General features: G+C 40.7%; 2 protein-coding genes across 2 annotated transcripts in view; one reads left to right on the top strand and one right to left on the bottom strand.

The window, feature by feature from the left end:
• The window catches only part of GPALPP1 (GPALPP motifs containing 1), a 37407-nt gene extending 18848 nt beyond the window's left edge, over positions 1-18559 (bottom strand). The window contains exons 1-4 of the mRNA XM_045869483.3: positions 18419-18559; positions 7722-7854; positions 6819-6923; positions 4570-4678 (exon numbers count right to left, since the gene is read on the bottom strand). Of these exons, the coding sequence (XP_045725439.1) occupies positions 4570-4678; positions 6819-6923; positions 7722-7854; positions 18419-18533 (462 nt within the window). The 5' untranslated portion in view covers positions 18534-18559. The remainder of the gene's footprint in view (positions 1-4569; positions 4679-6818; positions 6924-7721; positions 7855-18418) is intronic.
• Positions 18560-18570: 11 nt separating this feature from the next.
• Positions 18571-20078, top strand: part of NUFIP1 (nuclear FMR1 interacting protein 1) — a 49587-nt gene continuing 48079 nt past the window's right edge. The window contains exon 1 of the mRNA XM_045869482.3: positions 18571-19121. Within this exon, the coding sequence (XP_045725438.1) occupies positions 18716-19121 (406 nt within the window). The 5' untranslated portion in view covers positions 18571-18715. The remainder of the gene's footprint in view (positions 19122-20078) is intronic.

The raw sequence follows: 20078 nt of genomic DNA, 5'->3' as shown, positions 1-20078 counted from the left end.
GCTCCAACCAGTAACTGTAACTCCTCTATTTTTAAGAGAACCCATGTTTTGTTCATCCTCTTTGGAGCCATGTCTTTCTCAGGAACCTGGGGACTTCTCTAACTCCTGCGGAAAAATGTTGGTAATTCTGAGCCAATCAATTTGGTTGAATTCCTCTTGCCCAACTGACTAGCCAAGGCGTGGGCATGTGATCCAATTCCGGCCGAGGAGACCTGAGGAGAGGCCTATAGGAAACCTGGAAAGGTGTTCCTTCCTCTACAAAAGGGGCACAGGGTAGGATCATTCCCTCCTCTGTCTGGACATTGGCATGTGTGTGGGAATCTTAGAACTTTGACAGGCTTCCTGGTATAACGAAGGGTCACCCTAAGAGGAATTAACATACTGTAGATGACAGAAAAGACAGAAAGAGGTGCAGGCCTGGATATCATTTAGGCTGTTCAATCAACCAACCTAGAATGACCCTAGTTCTATACCTTTTATTACATATGAAACACATTTTCCTTATTTTGGGAATATAGATTATAGATCACCCAGGCAATTACGTAAACAGCCCATTTGCTAACTAAGTAGGTTAAGACAAAGTTCCATTTTGAGTAGGATTTTCTGTTATTTGCTGCTAAAAGCTTTCTGGCTGACACACCATTTCCCAGGATTGCTGTTTCGATTAAATTAAGTTTATGCGGCCTGGGAATATAATTAAGTCATGCAAATATATGTTTATGTTGTGCTTTGCAGTGTCAGGCTTATGGCAATCGCTCCACAAATGCTAACAATTAGTATTATTGTGTGTGTCTTAATTTAGGGGTATATGTTGTGAATGAGAGACTAAAAGAAGTCCCTCTTTGAAAAAGTAAAATATGAAACAAAAAAAGTATTTTTTTGAAAAGGGTTTAGTTAGAGGGAAATTATAAAGTAAATGATTCAGAACCAAGAGTACAACCAAGTACAACAGGTATACAATGGTGTAAGCCCTGCCCTACCCTTACCCCTCACCTTTTGCTAAGAGAAGTAGAAAATATAGAAGAGATACCACCAGGGAATTATATAAACTATCCACCTGCTGTCTAGGTGAATTAGGACAAAATTCCAAGCATGAATAAAGCTGAATTATGCTACAATTTAACAATTTTTTTGGAAAATGTAGTTCACAACTAACACCCATGTATCCTCACCCAAATTCATCAGCTGCTAACATTTCACCATATTTATCTTTCTTTCCCCATTCCCCTGCCCCTCTGTGTGTGAGGCAGACAGACAGACATATTGGGAATCATCTGAGAGTAGGTTATGGAGAGCATGGAACTTCCTTCCCACTTTCGATGGGCCGCAGGTTATATTTCTCCAGGACTCTTTTTGCAGACAGAGTGGAACTATGAGGCTGTGGGTTTTATTCAGAGACTCAATTCCCCCTCCTCTGCCTGCACAGCTGAAGCTACAGCTCTGTTCCCCAAGCCCAACTCTAGGGCTATGGCTGGCTTCCCTAAAGCCACCCTGGTCCTCTGCTGTGTTTCCTGCCCTAGCTTTGAATTCTCTCAATGTCACTAGCACCTGCAGACTTCCCTTTCTTTCTTTTGAGCTTTGCTATGTATTAACTTTGTTGCTATTTCGCCCCTGCATTTCTTTGTGTTTTTGGCAGGGAGACCGGAGCATGACCTGCCAGCTCAGTCTTCCATATGCCTGAAGGTACTTCCTCTGGGAATTTATTCTTGTATTTAGCAACCTTGCTAGAAGGATTCCTTATACTTAGACTAAATTTTTCGAAGATACTCTCATGACATCAGTAGTGAAGATGGTAAGAATAATGACAATGATGAGAGCTACTGTAAGTTGAATACCTACTGTTCTGACTTAATCCTTGCAACAACCCTCTAAGATAAGGATAACAACCAGCATGATACTGACATGAAACTAAACTCACCCAGGATTTGAAGCTCCAGGGGCTCTTGCCTTCTCCTTCTTTCCACGCTAACCACGCTGGACTTCTTAAACCCTAACTCTCCCTCCCCACACTCTTTTGCCTTCAAAGAAGCTATCTGTACTTTCTGGAACAATCTTTCCTGCCCTCTTTGCTGAGATATCTCCAACTCATCAATCTTTAGACATTTTCTCAGAGACAAAGACTTTTTCTCATTTCTTCAGATTAGTTTAAAGTCGTCTGTCATGCTTCCACTATGTTTTGTCTTGCCTTCTGAAGCACTCATAATGTTGGATGTTTGTTTAATGGCTGGATTCCCCACTACACTGCAGGTGTGATTAGCTGGGACTATGTCTAACTTATTCATTCATTCAACAAACACTTCTGAATATATACTAGAGAGAAGACAAAAATCTCTGTCCTCAATGGACTCATATTCTAGGGGGAGAGGTCAACAATAAACAAAAAGGAGCAGTAAAATAAATGGTATCTGAGGTGGTGATAGATGCTCTGGAGAAAATTAGAGGAGGGAAGGAGACAGGAGTGAGGGGAAGACGAGTTAGCAATTCTGAATTAGGAGGTCAGAAACTACCTCATTAAGGTGACATTGCAGCCAAAACTGAAGTTCTGGTAGGCAAGCCACACAGATATCTAGGGAAGACCATTTTGGAGAGAATTACAGGCATCAATACTCAGGGGTAGGAGCCTGCCCAGCATATGTGAGGAGGTAGAGCAAGGAGCACAGTGTGGTCAGATTAAAGTAAGAGAGAAAATCAGGGAGCTAAAGGAGACTAGGTTGTAGAGGTTCCTGTAAGGGCTTTTTTTATTTTTCATTTTTTTTTTTTTTTAAAGTAATCCCTACACCCAAGGTGGGGCTCAAACTTATGGCCCTGAGATCAAGAGCTGCGTGCTCTACTGACTGAGCCAGCCAGGCACCCTGGGCTTTGGCTTTTATGCACAGACAGGAGGAGCAATCCGATGGTTTTGAGTGTGAGTGACATGATCTGACTTCATTTTATCCGAGCCACTCTAGCTGCTGTGTTGAGAAGAGGTAGCAGAAAAACAAGGGCTAAAGTATCAAGACCAATAAAACAGGTGAAATATGATATTGACTTAGACAAGGGTGGTCACAGAAATGGCTGGATTGTGGGTATCTTTTGAAGGTAGAAACAACAGGATCTGCTGACAGACTCATTTCTTTGACTATGTGCCTGATACATTGTAGGTGCTCTATAAATATCTGTTGAAGTAATGAATAAATGACTCTGAAGTTCATGGTCTTAATCACTGCGTTACATTTTCCTTAGTAACAACCTCAGTGTAACTGCTGAATTCTCAGTAGAGATGAATGTACAGGAAGCTACTGTAGAATAATAGACTGAACAGGTGATCTAAAGTCTTAAGAACTGAGTTTAAGGGCGCCTGGGTGGCTCAGATGGTTAAGCGTCTGCCTTCAGCTCAGGTCATGATCCCAGGGTCCTGGGATCGAGTCCCACATCGGGCTCCCGGCTCAGCGGGGAGCCTGCTTCTCCCTCTGACCCTCTCCCCTCTCATGCTGTTTCTCTCTCGCTCTCTAAAAAAAATAAATAAAATCTTTAAAAAAAAAAAAAAAAGAACTGAGTTTAAGGGGCGCCTGGCTGGTTCAGTTGGTAGAGCGAGTGCCTCTTGATTTTGGGGTTGTGGATTCAAGCCAGAGTTGAGTGTAGAGATTACTTAAAAATAAATCTTAAAAAAAAGAACTGGGTTTAAGCCTTGGCTTTGATAAGTATAAACTGCAATCTTGGGATCTTGGGTAAGTTAACTAATTTCTGTTTTTTTTTTTTTTTTTTTTAAGCATCTGTAAGATGGCGGATCATATCCAGCGCATACAGTTGAAGAGAAGATAAAAATAATATCCATCCACAGATAGGGAAAAAGCATTACAAGTTATAAAGGACTCTATAATTCTCAGCTATTGTTAAGGACTAGGCCCCTAGGGGCGCCTGGGTAGCTCAGTTGGTTAAGCAACTGCCTTAGGCTCAGGTCATGATCCTGGAGTCCCAGGATCCAGTCCCCCATTGGGCTCCCTGCTCAGCAGGGAGTCAGCTTCTCCCTCTGACCCTCCTCCCTCTCATGCTCTCTCTCTATCATTCTCTCTCTCAGTAAATAAATAAAAATCTTAAAAAGAAAAAGAAAAAGAAAAAGAACTAGGCCTCTGACAAGAAAACAGCTTTTATACTTGACTCTCATATCATTTGACCTATCTTTTCATAAAATCACTTAACTCCCAGCTTTGTTATATACAGACACCAGAGCTGTATAGGTAAGAGCTGATTTCAAGGCAAAGATCATTGTCAACAAATTCCTCAGCTTTCTCTTTTTCAGATCAACTCAATGATTCTTTAAACTTTTCATCATGTTCTATTCCCTAGCACTTTAAAGCTTCCCTCTAAAGGTAAGGCCTTTAGGTAACGCCCTTGTCACCATGTAACTGCCTTATTCTTCTTCTAACATTTCGGTTCTGGGAGAAGCTTTTGATTTCATCTATCTACCTTACAATCCTAGATTAATGGGAATAGGACTGCGTATTTGTTACATTTGAGCCAAATGATTACATTACTCTGTAGAATCTTGAGTTTGCTACATCTTATTCTTTAATCAAAAATTTTCCAAACCTCAGAGTTGAAATATGATGATACTTGTTGTCCTGGATCATCTCTGCTTTTGTCACTTTTCTGTGTAGATTTAATAAAACCAGGTGGTAGTGCAGGACCTATTATAGGCCTGAAAAATAAAATGTACCTTTAGCATTCTCCCTAACTTCAAAAAAAGCAGTTTTTAGAATCAAAGATCACAAATATAAAGCCAAATAATAGCAAATGTTGAAAATGAGAACTTTAACATATTATTTTTATTTTATAACCTAGTATTTTCCCATTTAGTTGTATCTTTAAAAAAATCTAATTTTATCATTTTTACTTTCTATTTGTTAGTCAATGCTAAGATACTAAACCAGTAATTCTCAAATCTTTGTGGCAGTGGTGTATACCCACTTCCTAAAATAACTACATTAAAGAAAAATAACAATTTCTTAAAAGTCCTTATTAAGAATTAAAGCCTGTGAAGATCTTTTTCTATTTTGTGCTTTGGCTTTCACTTTTGATCGTCACTGTCCATTGACACATTCTTCAGGGGCAATCTAACTATAGTCAGAACTCCTTAAGTAGAAATTGAGTTCTAAGAATGTAAACAGCACATGCACACAGCAGATGTTGGCAATTTATGGCTACGTGTGCCAAGGTAGTATAAAAATCTAACATCGTCCTCGCTAATGATCTAATAAATACGTGGAGGTCTACAAGAATGAATGTAAGTCACGTGAGACCTCCAGACAAGGGAAAAGGTGCTATGCTAACCACATGTCAACCAGAGCACCTTTCTGTTTCCTTCAAACAACCCTGGTTGGTATAAGTCACTCCATCTTCTAGGTGAGCAAAATCATGCCCAAGGACATCACAAATTAGTAAGTGGCTGAGCTAGAGTTTGAACCCTGGTCTCCTTGATGCCAAAGTTCATTTTCTTTCAAGCTGCCCCACTGCCACATTTTTGAGGGAACAGACATCAGTCCAGATGGGAGAAGTGCCTAAAATCTGGGTCTTAAAAAGAGAAAGCCTTACGTCAGGGAAAAAAATAACAGAGACAAGATATTTTCTCCTTTCTTTTGTGCTTTTCAGTTTCTTCATCCTTTCTTTCATACCAGTGTTTTTCCCAGAGATGTCACTGTGCCAGGATTACCAACCAGCATGGCACTGAAGTCCTAAGCTGAATTTTCCAGGTTGCACTGTGTTCAACTAGAGCCTCAGAGATAAGCTTCTTGGCAGAGAAAAAAATACTACCCAGAGTCAGCAGGTCTGGGTTCTGATCCTGGCCATTTAATAGCCAAAATATAACTCTCAAGAAAGAATTTGCTGTACATCTAATAATGTGTTTTCTTGAAAGGAATGTTATGCCCCAGTGGTCAGCAAATTTTCTGTAAAAGGCCAAATAGGACATTTAAGGCTTTGAGGGCCATCTATAGGGCTCTTAGGCATGCCTGTCTTTGTTCTTTAAATGATCCTTTAAAGATTATTCTTGGCTTGGGGGCCATATAAAATCAGTGGAGAGTCTATCCCTATTAATCTAAAAGGACCAAAGTAATATGAAAATTGGAGCTGACGAATGTGATTACAAAGTTTGAATGTAAAAAGTACAATGTACTTTTCTATTTGCTCTTGCGTATTAGTAATAGTGTTCTGGTATAAACAATTTGGTGTGCAACTTCATATCCAGCATTTAAAAATTTTTAATTCTGAGAAGAAGATAGGAATCAATACTTACTATATACTTACTTGGGGCCAGGCATCACGTAAGAGACATACACACACACGTGTATATGTATGTAAATATGAAATCTCAATCATCACAACAGTTTTGAAAGGTACTTGTTGTTATCCTATTTTTCAGATGGCAAATTTGAGGTACAGGGAAGTTAGTCAACGTGGCATACAGGAATTATTTCTTCTGTCACCAAATAACTAAGAAAGCATCTGATTTTAAAGTCAAATACCAGGATTCCAGCCCCAGGCCAGATAGGATATTAACTATGTGTGCAACCTTATCTATTTAAAAAAAGGGGGGAAGAAGGATAATGTTCCAGTCTACTATAAAACACTCTTATGAGCACTAACTAAGAGATGTGGAAGTTTTTTTATAAACTACAATTAAATAATCATTTTTGTTATAGGAAACAACTACTTTTCCCTATGCATTTCAAATGTTATATAAATCTCTAAGTTAACAACAATTTCGGACAACTCTTCAGTGAATTAACAAACACTAATTGAAATATTTAAAAAGACAGGCTTGAACTATCACACATTATTACCTTGGAGGAGAATCATCCTGCTTTTTAAATCCAGGAGGAAGAGCTGGTCCAAAAAACCCTTCATCATCATCGTCGTCGTCGTCATCTTGATTTCTCCTCTGTTTTCTAAAAACACAGTAGCGCAACTTTATGCAATTTTTTTTCATAGAGAAATTTTAAGTTTTAAAGGAAGCACTAACTCCCAACTAGTTGTATAAATACTGAAACAATAAATTACTCTTGCCCAGTAAGAACAAATGGATACCACAGTAGATCTTGTACTAACCTTTTCCTGGAATTTATTTTTTGGTTGATTCTCTACAGCAGGAATACTTTATCAGTTTTCTGTATTTTCTACAGTGTTAATTAAAGATTCCACTTGCTGAGGTTTTGAACCTCAGTCTACATGCTGAAAGTTTTTGAGCAAAAAGTTCATGACTCTTGATTTTAATCTCATTCAGCAAGGGTTTTAAGTTGCTATTTCTGTCTCATAATCTTTAAAATGCATCAAAAAAAATCTTGCACCCAATACTAAACAAAGATTCCACTTCTTATGTTCATGGACCTATAGTAAGTAAGATTGTTAGAGGGAAATCATTCATTTACTTAAGCAAAAACCATCCACTGCATAAATAATTTTTAAAAGAAATGCTATGGCTTATTTAGAATATTTAGTCACTTCAGTAATCCCTTCGGAAAAAATCCTTTTTATAAGAATTTAATTGAAATCCTAGGAATCTCCACAGCTATCTGCTACTAGAATACATTTCTTTCTCAAAAGTATAGTTCATGAGGCAATACCATATGAAAGGATTTCTTTTTGTGCTGTAAAAATACAGATACGGTGTTCTCTGACTAGCTTCTGTTCCAGCCAATGTATACTAGGTTTGAAGCTTGGTTTATCATTTAATTTAAGTGACTGACCTTGCCACTGGACTGGTGTCATCTTCTTCAGATTCTTGATTTTCTTCTTCATATAATGAACTACTGTCCTCATCGCTGTCTGAGGACTCCGAGCTACTGCTTTTATAATTAGGGGGTAGAGCTGGCCCTGCAACTAAAGAAAATTTCATGTGTAAGTCCTAGCTAGCCACAACTGTTTCAATGAACCCCTTAGCTGACATCTTATATTTTCTTTTCTGAAATTCACAGCACTCGCTATCACTTATTACGAACTTTAATTTCATTTGTTCCTATTTTGTGTGCGGTGGTTTTGTCTTTCCAACTCCAGGAGGGCAGAAATCATGTCTTATGTAGTATGAGATTCACAAAAAAATTAATACCCAAACTTGTAACTATAACAATGGCACATAACTTCCCTGACATCTTACAATTTTTGCATTGGTTGCCATTTTGGTTGGTGCAACTGCCAAAATAGTTTCATGAGTTTTTGTTCTTACAGACAGCATCTGGTAGACAGTATTTATGGAATGGTGCTAACCAAGCAACAAATTTGCCATTGCATACTCTAATGTATCAATCATCAAAACTATCCATTCTGGTTTCTGATTAAGAACCACCGCTTTAAAAAGTATCTTTTCTGGCATCACCATACTTCTCAGTTTTTTTAAGATTTTTATTTATCTGAGAGTGAGTGAGAGAGAGAGTGAGAGAGAGAGAGCACGCACAAGCAGGGGCAGAGGGAGAGGGAGAGGGAGAAGCAGATTCCCCTGCTGAACAGGGAGCCTGACTCGGGGCTTGATCCCAGAACCCCAGAATCATGACCTGAGCTGAAGGCAGATGCTTAACTGACTGAGCCACCCGGGTGCCCCTCAGTTTTCTTTTTGGGATGATTTTTCAAGCAGAAATAAAAATTAGAGTCACTCTAAGCTTTACTGCTTACTAGTAGAGACACAGAGAAGAGAATGAGGCTACACCAGGAAGGGGATGCCAGGGAGGGGGGTGGGAGTTTTCTGGACCCATTCACCACAACGACTTACTCTCACTTTACAACTTAGCAAAATTATAAATTACTGCATGATGGCAATGCATGATGTCATGATGTCACACATGTCTATGTAGAACCTGAGTAGTGATGCTAAAACTCTACTGCCACAGTTCCCAAGCTTGGAGGTTTATCACATTGCCAAAATATTCAAAAAAAAAAAAAGATTCCTGGGCCCTTTCCACAGAGATTCTGATTCAGCTGGAGTAGGGCATGAAAATATGATTTTCCAAAGAGCTTCCTTGATATGCTATTAATAAGAGCAAAAACCTGAAAATAATAAATATAAGACAAATAACATGTCTTGAGTTCTGATATGCTATGCACTTTTAAAAAAAAGTAATCTCTACACCCAGCACAGGGCTTGAACTCACAGCCCTGAGATCAAGAGTTGTATGCTACACTGACTGAGCCAGCCGGGCACCCCTTCTACACCCTGTTTTAAGAGAGTCACATGCAGGGGTGCTTGGGTGGCTCAGTTGGTTAAGTGTCTGATTCTTTTTTTTTTTTTTAAGATTTTATTTATTTGTCAGAGAGAGAGAGCACAAACAGGTGGAGCGGCAGACGGAGAAGCCGGGAGATGTGGGACTCGATCCCAAGACCCTGGGATCATGACCTGTGCTGAAGGCAGACACTTAACTGATTGAGCCACCCAGGCATCCCTAAGTGTTTGATTCTTGATCTCAGCTCAGGTCTTGATCTCAGGGTCATGAATTAAAGCCCTGCACTGGGCTCCATGCATTAACCATTAACTTATTTAATTTTAAGGGTAGTAGTATTATTTTTATTTTTCAGATGAGGAAACTGAGGCAGAAAACAACTTTCCCAACTTCACACAATTCAACAAGGGAGTTGGGATATGAACCCAAGAGTCTGATTTCAGAGCCCATACCCTTAATCACTATTACTGGACAACATTCAACAAAGAGTCAACATCCATCCATCCAACAAATATTTACTGAGTAAATACTTCTACAAAAACAACATAAAAAGGAAACAAATATAAAGAGTGACTGTGAATATGTGGGAAAGTAATTTTAAAGAGGTCAGGGAAGGCCTCTCAGAGAAAACAACATCTGAATGGAGACTTAAATGATGAGATGACAGTGGCCATCCAACTGAGGAAAGAACATTCTAGATGGAGAAATAGCGAGTGCAAAAGTCCTATGGAGAAAACAAGCTTGATATGCTTGAGGGACAAAAAGACTTGTGTAGCTAAAGCCAAGTCAGTAAAATGACAAGATGAGGCTGGGATAGTTTAAAGGGGCCAGACTGTATTCTTTGGAGTCAGACTCTTTGGCTTTGAATTCCAGCTTAGCTGCTAACTAGCTGTGTGATTTGAATGTTATTTATTTATTAAAGATTTATTTATTTATTTGAGAGAGACAAAGCACGTGCAAGCAGGGAGAGGGAGACTCTCAAGCAGACACCCCCCACTCCCCAAGTGGGAGTCTGACATGGGGCTTGATCTCACAACCCTAAGATCACGACCTGAGCTGAAACCAAGAGCCAGTTGCTCAACCGACTGAGTCACCGGGGTGCCCCTGGATCTTATTTAACCATCCTGTGTTATACTCTTGATCTGTAAAATGAGGTTAATAATATTTCCAATCTCACTAGGCTGTTGTGAAGATCACATCAGTTAACACATGCAAAGCATCTAACACAGTAGCTGGCATACAGTAAGCACTCAATACATACTAATATGAGATGTGGTAAGGAGTTTGGATTTTAATAATAGGCAGTCACTGAGAGGTTTTAAGTCTGGAGAGATCATTGGAATTACTTTTTCTTTTTTTTTTTTTAACATGTCTGCTTATGGACAATAGACTGGGAGATTGGGAGCAAGGGAGACAAGTTAGAAAGCTGCCAAGAAATGGTTTGATTTCCAACATAATGTGAAGGAAAGGCAAAGAGGACTTGCTAATGGTCTGGATGAGAGAAGTGACGGGGGGGAAAAAGAACTTGAGGATGAGTCTTAGGTTTCTGGCCTGACTGGCTAGCTAGGAGGATGGTAATGCTATTCTCTAATAGGGGGAAGACTAAGAGGGAAGCAGGTTTGGGGGAAGTGTCAAGAGTTTGTTTTCCACATCTTTTTTTAAGATTATTTATTTAAGTAATCTCTGCACTCAACATGGGATTTGAACTCATGACCCCAACATCGAGAGTTGCAACTCTTCTGACTGAGCCAGTCAGGTGCCCCAAGAGTTTGCTTTTCACATTGTAAGTTGAACATGACCACTAAACATGTCAGTGGCACTACCAGTGGTACTTGGGTATACTTGGTATAAGTATATATACTTATACTTGGGAAAATTTAGGGCCGGTTTTGGAACATTTGGTCAATTTCTGAACATTCTTTTCCTATCCCCTCTTGATGTACTTTTATAGACAAATACTCAATATACAATAAGTTAACTTGAAAATCCAAACTTTTATCTTAAAAATTTTGATGGATTTTTTCCAATATTCTTCTATATGTCATTAAATAAAGGCAGGTATTTTAGAACACACTAAACTAGTAATATAGCATGCCTAGAAAAGAACAATCAAGCAGCAAAAAGAGGAAAATATTAAGAATTAAGGGATAGGATCCATGTCTCCAACTCCTGTTCAAGAATGAGTGAAGTGAGCATGTGAGTGTTTCCCAACTATACATGGAGATCATATCTGACTTGTAACCTTAATGAATAATGTCTTTGCTAATTTCTAATGATCTCTTTATGTATATTAATTCCTAGAGAAAATACCTTTTCGACTATAGCAAGAAGGGGAGGATACCACCTTCCATAAATACCCTTCTTCAAAACTCTGGAGGTCACAGCTTGACCACAAAGACTAGAGGATTACATTTCCCTTTCATAGTGATTGTCTCTTACATCTTCCTCTTCATTCTGCATATTAAAGAGAAGATTTTTTTCTCTTTTGCTTCCATCTTTTCTTATATGAGAGTGTTACCAATGTAATTTGTCAATTTGACATTAACTGGCTAATTTTGGATTGGTTTGGATCAAGAAGAGATTTTACGGGGCGCCTGACTGACTCAGTCTGTAGAGCATGTCTCTTGATCTCAGGGTTGTAGGTTCAAGCTCCACGCTGGGTGTAGAGATTATTTAAAAATGAAATCTTAAAAAGAAAAAAAGAGATTTTACTATTCTTTTATACAGTTCAAATGATTAAAAGACTAAATGGTCTAAATATGTGCTGTCCTTGGTTTTATAACTAACAGATAAACTTGCCTTAAATTTTTATGTTTTGTTTTGTTTTCTGCCTTAAATTTTTAAAGAAACAAATGTGGTATATAAAAAAGAAAATAGTTAAATAGATGAAGATAAAAACTCATCTGAGAAGAACGCAAAGCCTTATGTCTTAAAATGATCACAGGAAAAATAATGTAAAAGAGTGAGATTCTACTTGGGTTGTATCAAAGGAAATAACTATTATATAATGAAGTAACAGAATATTAAGAGACAGTGACCTAAAAAGGAAAAAGAATATTGAAAAAGAAGTTGGTATAAGGCACACTACAGACTTTCTAATAAAATTAAGGACACACCTGGCTTCACTTTTTTATAGTTATCCTTCTTTAGAACTGTATAAATTGTCTCAAAATTATTTTAGGCACTTGTAATGAACTAGTTCATCTCTGTCCTAAAACAATAATGCTATATTATAATTATTAAGATAGCTCTCCCACTGCAATGGTAATTTTACAAATAGGTAATAAATTCCATGAGAATAGGGGTTATGCCTTATATTTCATTATTTTTCCCTTGTAACATCTGTAACATGAAATTATGCACAGAAAAAAATATATTCAGTATGGTAAATAAAACCTCATTATAGGGGCACCTGGGTGGCTCAGTTGGTTAAACATCCAACTCTTGATTTCTGCTTGGGTCATGATTGTAGGGTCATGAGACGGAGCCCTGTATCGGGCCCACACTGGGCTTGAAGCCTGCTTGCGATTCTCTCTCTCCCTCTCCATCTGCTCCCCCACCCTCAACCCCCATGTACACACGCGTTCTCTTTCTCTTAAAGAAATGACCTTCATTACAGATCAGCTATGGATTCTGATTATAGGGAACACTAACTTAGAACCCCAGTTAAATGAAATTATATTCCCACCAAAAGCAATCTCATTCTTGTTAGTAGACTTATATACTACAATAAAATTGTACTCCTTTATGTTTTGAATTTCAACAAAAATTTATGAAAATTTGTTTTCTCTCTTATTGTATACATACTTTCACACTAATCTTGATTTTGCCTGTTAACCTGCAAAGCCTAAAATGTTTACTATCTGGTCCTTTATAGGAAAAGAATGCTGATCCTGTGACAAGATTAAGCACAGAAATATCAGTAAGGAGAACCCAACTCAGTCTTTTGTAGGGAATAGATAGTTACGTCAGAGAATGTTTCCTAGAGAAAGTGATGGTTGGGGTGGGGCTGAAGGATTCAAGTGACTTAGCTGGTGAGGACTGGAGGAAGGGCAGTCCAGGCAGAGGCAAAGCATCTCCAAAGAACTGGAAGCATAAGGCCTACCACATTTAGAAAAACTGAAATGTGATCAGGGGGCTGGAACCAAGAATGGATAGAAAGGAGGGATCCATGGGGTTAAATGTTGCTGTGGGGTCAAGCAAGGTCAGGACTAAAAAAGAGTGCTTTGGATTTTAGCAAAACGTGCTGAAAAACAATTGGTGGGTGGTCCTTATTTATTTTCACAGTGGATTTAGTGACAGCATTCTCAGCAGACTGCCAAGAACAGAAGCCAGAATGTAGTGGGTTAAGAAGCTACAATGCAGGGGGTAAGGAGAAAATGGAGAGGATTCAGAGAGAAAGAATACTAGCTACAGGGGGATGTAGAGTAGAATTTTCATAAAGATGGGAAAGACTGGAATACTTTGGTCAAATGCTACAGGCAAGGAACCCTGAGAACAAATAAGGGAAGGGATTCAGAGTAAAAATGGAAGGCTTAGCCTTAAAAGAAAGTAGTGTACCTTTTCTACTGTAATCAAAGGGAAGACAAAAACGCGGGGCATACATTCAGGGAAGTTTTAAGCATAGTGACAGAAAACTGAGGAAGATCTTTTAAGATGGCATTTATTCCTAAGCAAAGTAGAGGGAGAGACAGTCTCAGAAAGGAAAAGAGGCTTTTAAAAAACCATGGTTGATAATGGGAAAGAGAGCTGCACGGGGAAGCCTCTGAGGATTGCTGGGCAGAGCTGAGAACCCAACTGGGGAGAAGACTAATTTTTAGTAACATTAGCCTGTAGAGATCTGAGGTTTTTTCTAGCAGCATTTGGAAGGCTGGAGGTAGGCTCACGAGAGGTCAACATTTGGATTCATCTAGAGCTGGGTTTTTGCCAGGTGGGTTTAACAGAATCCTGAATGGGTAAGGCAGTTGAAAATACTACAAGAGAGGGGATGAAGTGATGGATCGTGAAGTCTAGGTCAAGCAGGGGCAGAAGAAATTAAATGAAGGAGGCCAAAAAGGACAGAGGGCAGAGAGAGACTGCATAGCTTAATGAGGTTTTAAAACAAAAATGAAAAAACAAGTATAACAGGAAATAACTGAATGAGAATGATGGCTGAATAAGGGATTCTTGCTCTGAATGAAATTTGAATTGAAGTTTTCAGAGATGGACGAGTCCAGTGTGTGATTACAAATACAGCTGAAATTAGTGGAAGTGAAGGTCATTGCACATGAGGAATCTGGAGTTGGAGTCAAAATAGCCAAGGCTCCACTTAGCTTCCACAAAGCAGCATCTGGAGGATATGGCCTGGTCTTGAGAAAACATTTCCCCCTCCAGTTTTTCTAATGACATGATCTGAGGGGACATTTCCCAGCATTCAATATTCTAGGATATTTGAATAAAGTTAATTTGTTCCATCTCAGACCTGTGTGCTCACTCCCTCCTCCAAATTCTGTCAGTGATCTCTTTCAGGGACGTAGCTGAGTATGAGGGACACAGGGCAGGTATCTGACTGGGTTTCTGGTGCATGCTACAACAACTGATGAACCCGAAGACATTACGGTAAGTGAAATAAGCCAGTCACAAAAAGATACTGTATGATGCCACTTATTTTTTTTTTTTAAGATTTTTATTTATTTATTTATATGAGAGAGAGAGAGAGAGAGAGAGAGTAAAAGCACGCTGAGCAGGGAGCCTGACACGGGGCTCAATCCCAGGACCCCAGGGATCATGACCTGAGTTGAAGCAGACTTTTAACTGAGTGAGCCACCCAGGTGCCCCTGTATGATTCCACTTGTATGAGAGACCTAGAGTAGTTAAATTCATGGAGACAGAAGGTAAAATGGTGATTGCCAGCGGCTGGGGGAAGTGGGAACGGGGACTCACTGTTTAATGGGTACAGAGTTTCAGTTTTGCAAGAAGAAAAGTGTTCTGGAAATGGACAGTGGTGATGGTTGCACAATGTGAATGTACTTAATGATGAATGATACATTTAAAAATGGTTAGCATGGGGCGCCTCGGTGGCTCAGTCGTCAAGCATCTGCCTTCAGCTCAGGTCATGGTCCCAGGGTCCTGGGATCGAGCCCCCCACATCGGGCTCCCTGCTCCGCGGGAAGCCTGCTTCTCCCTCTCCCACCCCCCTGCTTGTGTTCCCTCTCTCGCTGTATCTCTCTCTGTCAAATAAATAAATAAAATCTTTAAAAAAAAATGGTTAGCATGGTAAATGTTATGTACATTTTATCCAGAATGAAAAAGAAAAAAAACTAGATGCACATATATGGTCACATGATATATAAAGAAGGTGACATTACAGTATCATAGAGAAGGGAGGGTGATGGGCCAATTGGATACCTGTGAAGAAAAAAATAAATCTTCACCCCTATCTCACACCATACACAAATACCAATTCCAGAACTGCAAATATAAATGTGAAAGCCTAAAACAATAAAGCTTGTAGGATAAAATGAAGAACAACTCTGTAACCTTAGAGGAGGAAAGGACTACTTCAATAGGGTACAAAAAGCTCTAACCATAAAAGAAAAAAATACCTTAAAAACCAGAATATGTTAAAATTAAAAACTTCTGTTCATCGAAACATACTAATGAGAGAAGGGAAGCCAGAGAATTAGAGAAGATATCTGCAACCACATAACTGAAAAATGACTTGTCAAAACTATATAAAGAACTCAATAGATCAGTTAAGGAAAGGCAGACAAATCAATGGAAAAATGAACAAAAGACTGACACACATCCGCATTTCCAAAAAAAAATATGAAAAGGTAGTGAACTTCATTTGTTATCAGAGAACTGCAAATTAAAACTACCATGAGATACTGCTACAAACCATCAGATTAAAAAGACAGAAACAACTAAGTGAGAGCATGGAATCATGAGAATTCTCATCCAGGCTGGTGGGCATGTAAATTGGTACTACACTGGAATGTGTTTGGCAGTATCCACTAAAGCTGAACAGATGCATATCCAATGATCCAAAAATTTCAAAAGGAATGCAACATGTGTTCACTAAAAGACATGTACTATAATGCATAGCAGGACTTTATTAACTGCCAAAAAAGGGAAACTATTCAAATGTCCATTGAGAGTAAAATGGGTAAGGAAACTGCAGAACATTCACATAATAGACTGCTAGACAGCAGTGACAATAAACAATCTGTAGTAACACCCACAATAATTCGACATGATGAATCTCACAAAATGTTATGCCAAAATATAAAGCCAGTTACAAAAAAAGTTCATATTGTATTTTTCCATTTACATACAGCACACAAAACCAATCTATGATAAGTCAAGATAGTAGTTCCCCTTTGGCTGAAAGAGGGATGGGGAGGCAGGTAGTGACTGGAAGATGGCACTAAGGAAGGTCTATGGTGTGACCGAGTGTATTTCAAGGATACTGGTACTGATAAATTTCTTAAGAAACCAGACAGAAGAATAACGAGATAAAAAATATCTCAAGATGTTTTGGCAACAGTTTTAGGATCAGCCATCTAGGAGGTTATGAGGGGAACAGAATTATAGTAGGGGGGATTTTGTGTTAAAAATGACATGCTGTGTGCAAGAGGTTGTCCGTGGTGAAGGAGTGGCCAGCAAATATCTACCATGGATCTTCTCTGCTCCAGGCAGGAGTAAAACTTGGTCAAGACAGAGGGGGGTACATACACACACAGTGTTAAGTGCTGAGAGTGGGGGTGAGAGGAGAAGGAATACACAAAAGAAACAAACATAAGAGAGTGGACGGAGAAAGGAGTACCTGAAATAAATGCTGCAGAATGATGGAAGTAAATCATAATAAAAGTACCTGTTTGGGAGATAGTGGTTATTTACCTGCAAATCCTGCCTTGGTTTAAAATCAGGGAATATGGTAAACCAAAAAACAACATACATGTAGGAACCCAACTAAAAAACCTGGTTAACCCCACTTTTCTTCAACTGTAGTTGAACGGATCCTTCCTTGCTAAAAATAAAAACATGACTTGTTAGCCGTTATAACAGAAAGGAAATCTGGAAGAAAATCTCTAGGTGGAAACATGCCACCACCCCCCCCCCCCCCAGTCAAAGAATGAAAATTAGATTAAGAAATCGGAGGGTTAGGGGCGCCTGGGTGGCTCAGTTCCTTAAGCGTCTGCCTTCCGCTGGGGTCGTGATCTCTGGGTCCTGGGATCCAGCCCTACATTGGGTTCCCTACTCAGCGGGGCGTCTGCTTCTCCCTCTCCCTCTGCCTCTCCTCCCGGCTTGTGCTCTCTCTCCCTCTCACTCACTCTCTACTCTTTCTCAAATAAATACATAAAATCTTAAAAAATAAATGGGAGGGTTAGTTTTCCAGCTTTACTCTTTTCAACTTTGGTGTCAATCCCAATTAGAGAAAACATTAAGGGAGAGAGATAGGAAGCATTTATTTGGTAAGTGCCCACTCTATTAAGGGGAGATCATACTGTCATGGTGAGGCAGATATGTCACAGGTTATTTTTTTAAAAAAGTGTATTAAATATGTTACGTAATTAAGTAGAAGAAAACCTCGTGGGGGAAAAAAGTAAGGCGTAACAATTCCTGGGAGAGTTTGGAAACGCTTCACTGACATTTAAGTTGGGCCTTGGAGAATGGAGTAGGAGCTTGTCGGGTATGTCAAGAAGTGGAGTGAGGCCAGAAAGAGCCTAGAGAATTGAGGAACGGCGCAGAAACTCGGGCTGGTTTCTGCACTGGGCTGTGTGTGTCGGATACAATGAGAGAAAGAGGGGCTAGGAAGGCAGGTCGGGGACTAGGGAGCAAAGCATCTTCTTCAAGAGCCAAGAGCATCACACGTCAGAAAGCAATATGGCACAGAGGTTAGGAGCACTGGCTGTGTTCTAAATCGGGCTCCACCGTTTACCCGCTGTGTGATCTGGGCAACAGCCTGGGCCTCAGTATTCGCGTTTGTAACGTGGAAATAATCTTTACCTTATACAGTTGCTAGATCGTTTAGCACAGGGTCCAGCCCATTCAGCGCTAAATGAGAAAACATCATCGTTGTATGATGACCAGCCCTCTCACCTCCCCGCGACAGCTAAAGAAGCAAAGTTCGCTCCGGTCGGCCGCGCCCACTTGCCACTGCTCCGCCCTTTCAGGCCTTAGACCTCTATTCAGAGAGTGGGGCCGGGCCAGAGAAGGGGCGGGCGGGCCTGGCGGGCAACGCCGCCGCTTACCAGGGCTGGGGTCTCGCTCCTCGTCCTCCGCTGTCCCGCGGGCCTTGAAGCCGGGCGGTAGCGCCGGCCCGATCAGATCCCTCGCCATCCGCGGTGGCGGACACGGGTCAAGCATACAACTCTAACCACGCAGAGTCAAGTCCACCCCCGGATCCGTCGCAAACGCAGGAGGTTTTTCCGGCCCCTACCAATGACGTAGAAGCCCCTGGTTGGCAGAGTCGGGTAATCGCGAGAACGGAAGTGACGCCTAAGGCTTGTTCCACGTTCGCACGCTAGGTTCCCTACCTGGCGGGAGGCATGGCTGAGCAGGCTAGTGGTTTCGTGACTTCGGCGAGGTGGTTTCCAGCGTCCGAACGGACCCCCACGGTGGGGCCTCTGAGCGACACTGCCGCGCCGCGGGACAACTGGATGCTCTGGGCAATGCTGCCGCCGCCACCACCACCGCCTTCGTCGTCGCCTCCCGTAGCAGGGTCACAGCCTTCCTCAGAGGAGCAGCCCCCCCGGGAGGCCCAGGCTCTCCCCGAGGCGCCTCCTCCCTTCGACGCCCAGATTCTTCCCGGGGCACAGCCTCCCTTCGACGCCCAGTCTCCCCTTGATTCTCAGCCTCACCTCAACGGCCAGCCTTCCTGGAATTTCCAGGCTTCGACATCATGGTACTGGAGACAGTCTCCTGGTGTTTTTCCTGGGCACCAGAACGCTCCGGGTAGGCTGTTATCCTCTCCTTACCACCCCTTTACTTTTCCTCTCCCCTTCTTCTCTCTCCCACTTTCCCCCTTTTCCTCTCTCTATTTCTGATTCTGCCCTGCACTCTTGGAGTCTGTTCATTAACGTCCACAGTTTGTCCCACAGTAGTGTTTTCCCCGCCTATTCAGTCGGTTCAGCAGTTATAACAGAATAAAGCGGTGTGTATTAGAAGGCAATGGGTGCTACGGAGAGAGACAAAGCAAAGAAGAATGATAGGTAGTGCAGTTTTAAATGTCAGTGTAGTCATAAACAAGGTGACATTCGAGCAAAGACTTCAGGGAGGTGAGGGATCAGAGCTGTGGGGAATAGGGATGAACTGCAAGTGCAAAGACCTTGAGGCAGGAGCTATAGATCAGAACCAAAGCCCGTGTGGCTAGAGAGGAAGGAGCCTGGGGTGGAATTGTAGATTGGGGAAGAGGGCAGACCTGCTAGGGCCTTGTAGATGATGGGACTTTGACTTTTTACAACTCTGATAGGGGTAGTGCAGGGGAGTGACATGATTTGATTTATGTTTTAGAAGGATTAATGTAGCTACTGATGGGAATCCACTTAAAGGGAAACGAATTGAGAAGCTTTTGCAAGTTATCCGAGTGAGAGATACAGGATGGAGCTCAGGAGGTGATGAGAAGTGTTGGATTCTAGATCTGTTTTGAAGGTAGGGTAGGGCCAACACGATTTGCTGAAGGATCAGATATAAGGTGTGAGGTAAAAATGAGACAAGAATAACTTAAAGTTTTTTGCCAAACAAGCAGAAAGGATGGGAGTGGAACAGATTTGGAAGGAAGACCAGGAGTTGAATTTGTGTCAAATAGAGATATTGAATAATAGGCTGTTAGTTTGTACTTTCCAGGGGAGATTTGTGGCTGGAGCTGTGAATTTGGGTGTCATCAGCATATAGATCATATTTAAAGCCACG

The sequence above is a fragment of the Mirounga angustirostris genome, unplaced genomic scaffold, assembly GCF_029215605.1.
Source record: "Mirounga angustirostris isolate CCGP_5_RB_7025 unplaced genomic scaffold, mMirAng1.0.hap1 SCAF_3, whole genome shotgun sequence".
Taxonomy (NCBI): Eukaryota; Metazoa; Chordata; class Mammalia; order Carnivora; family Phocidae; genus Mirounga; species Mirounga angustirostris.
This window is presented reverse-complemented; position numbering and strand designations above follow the sequence as displayed.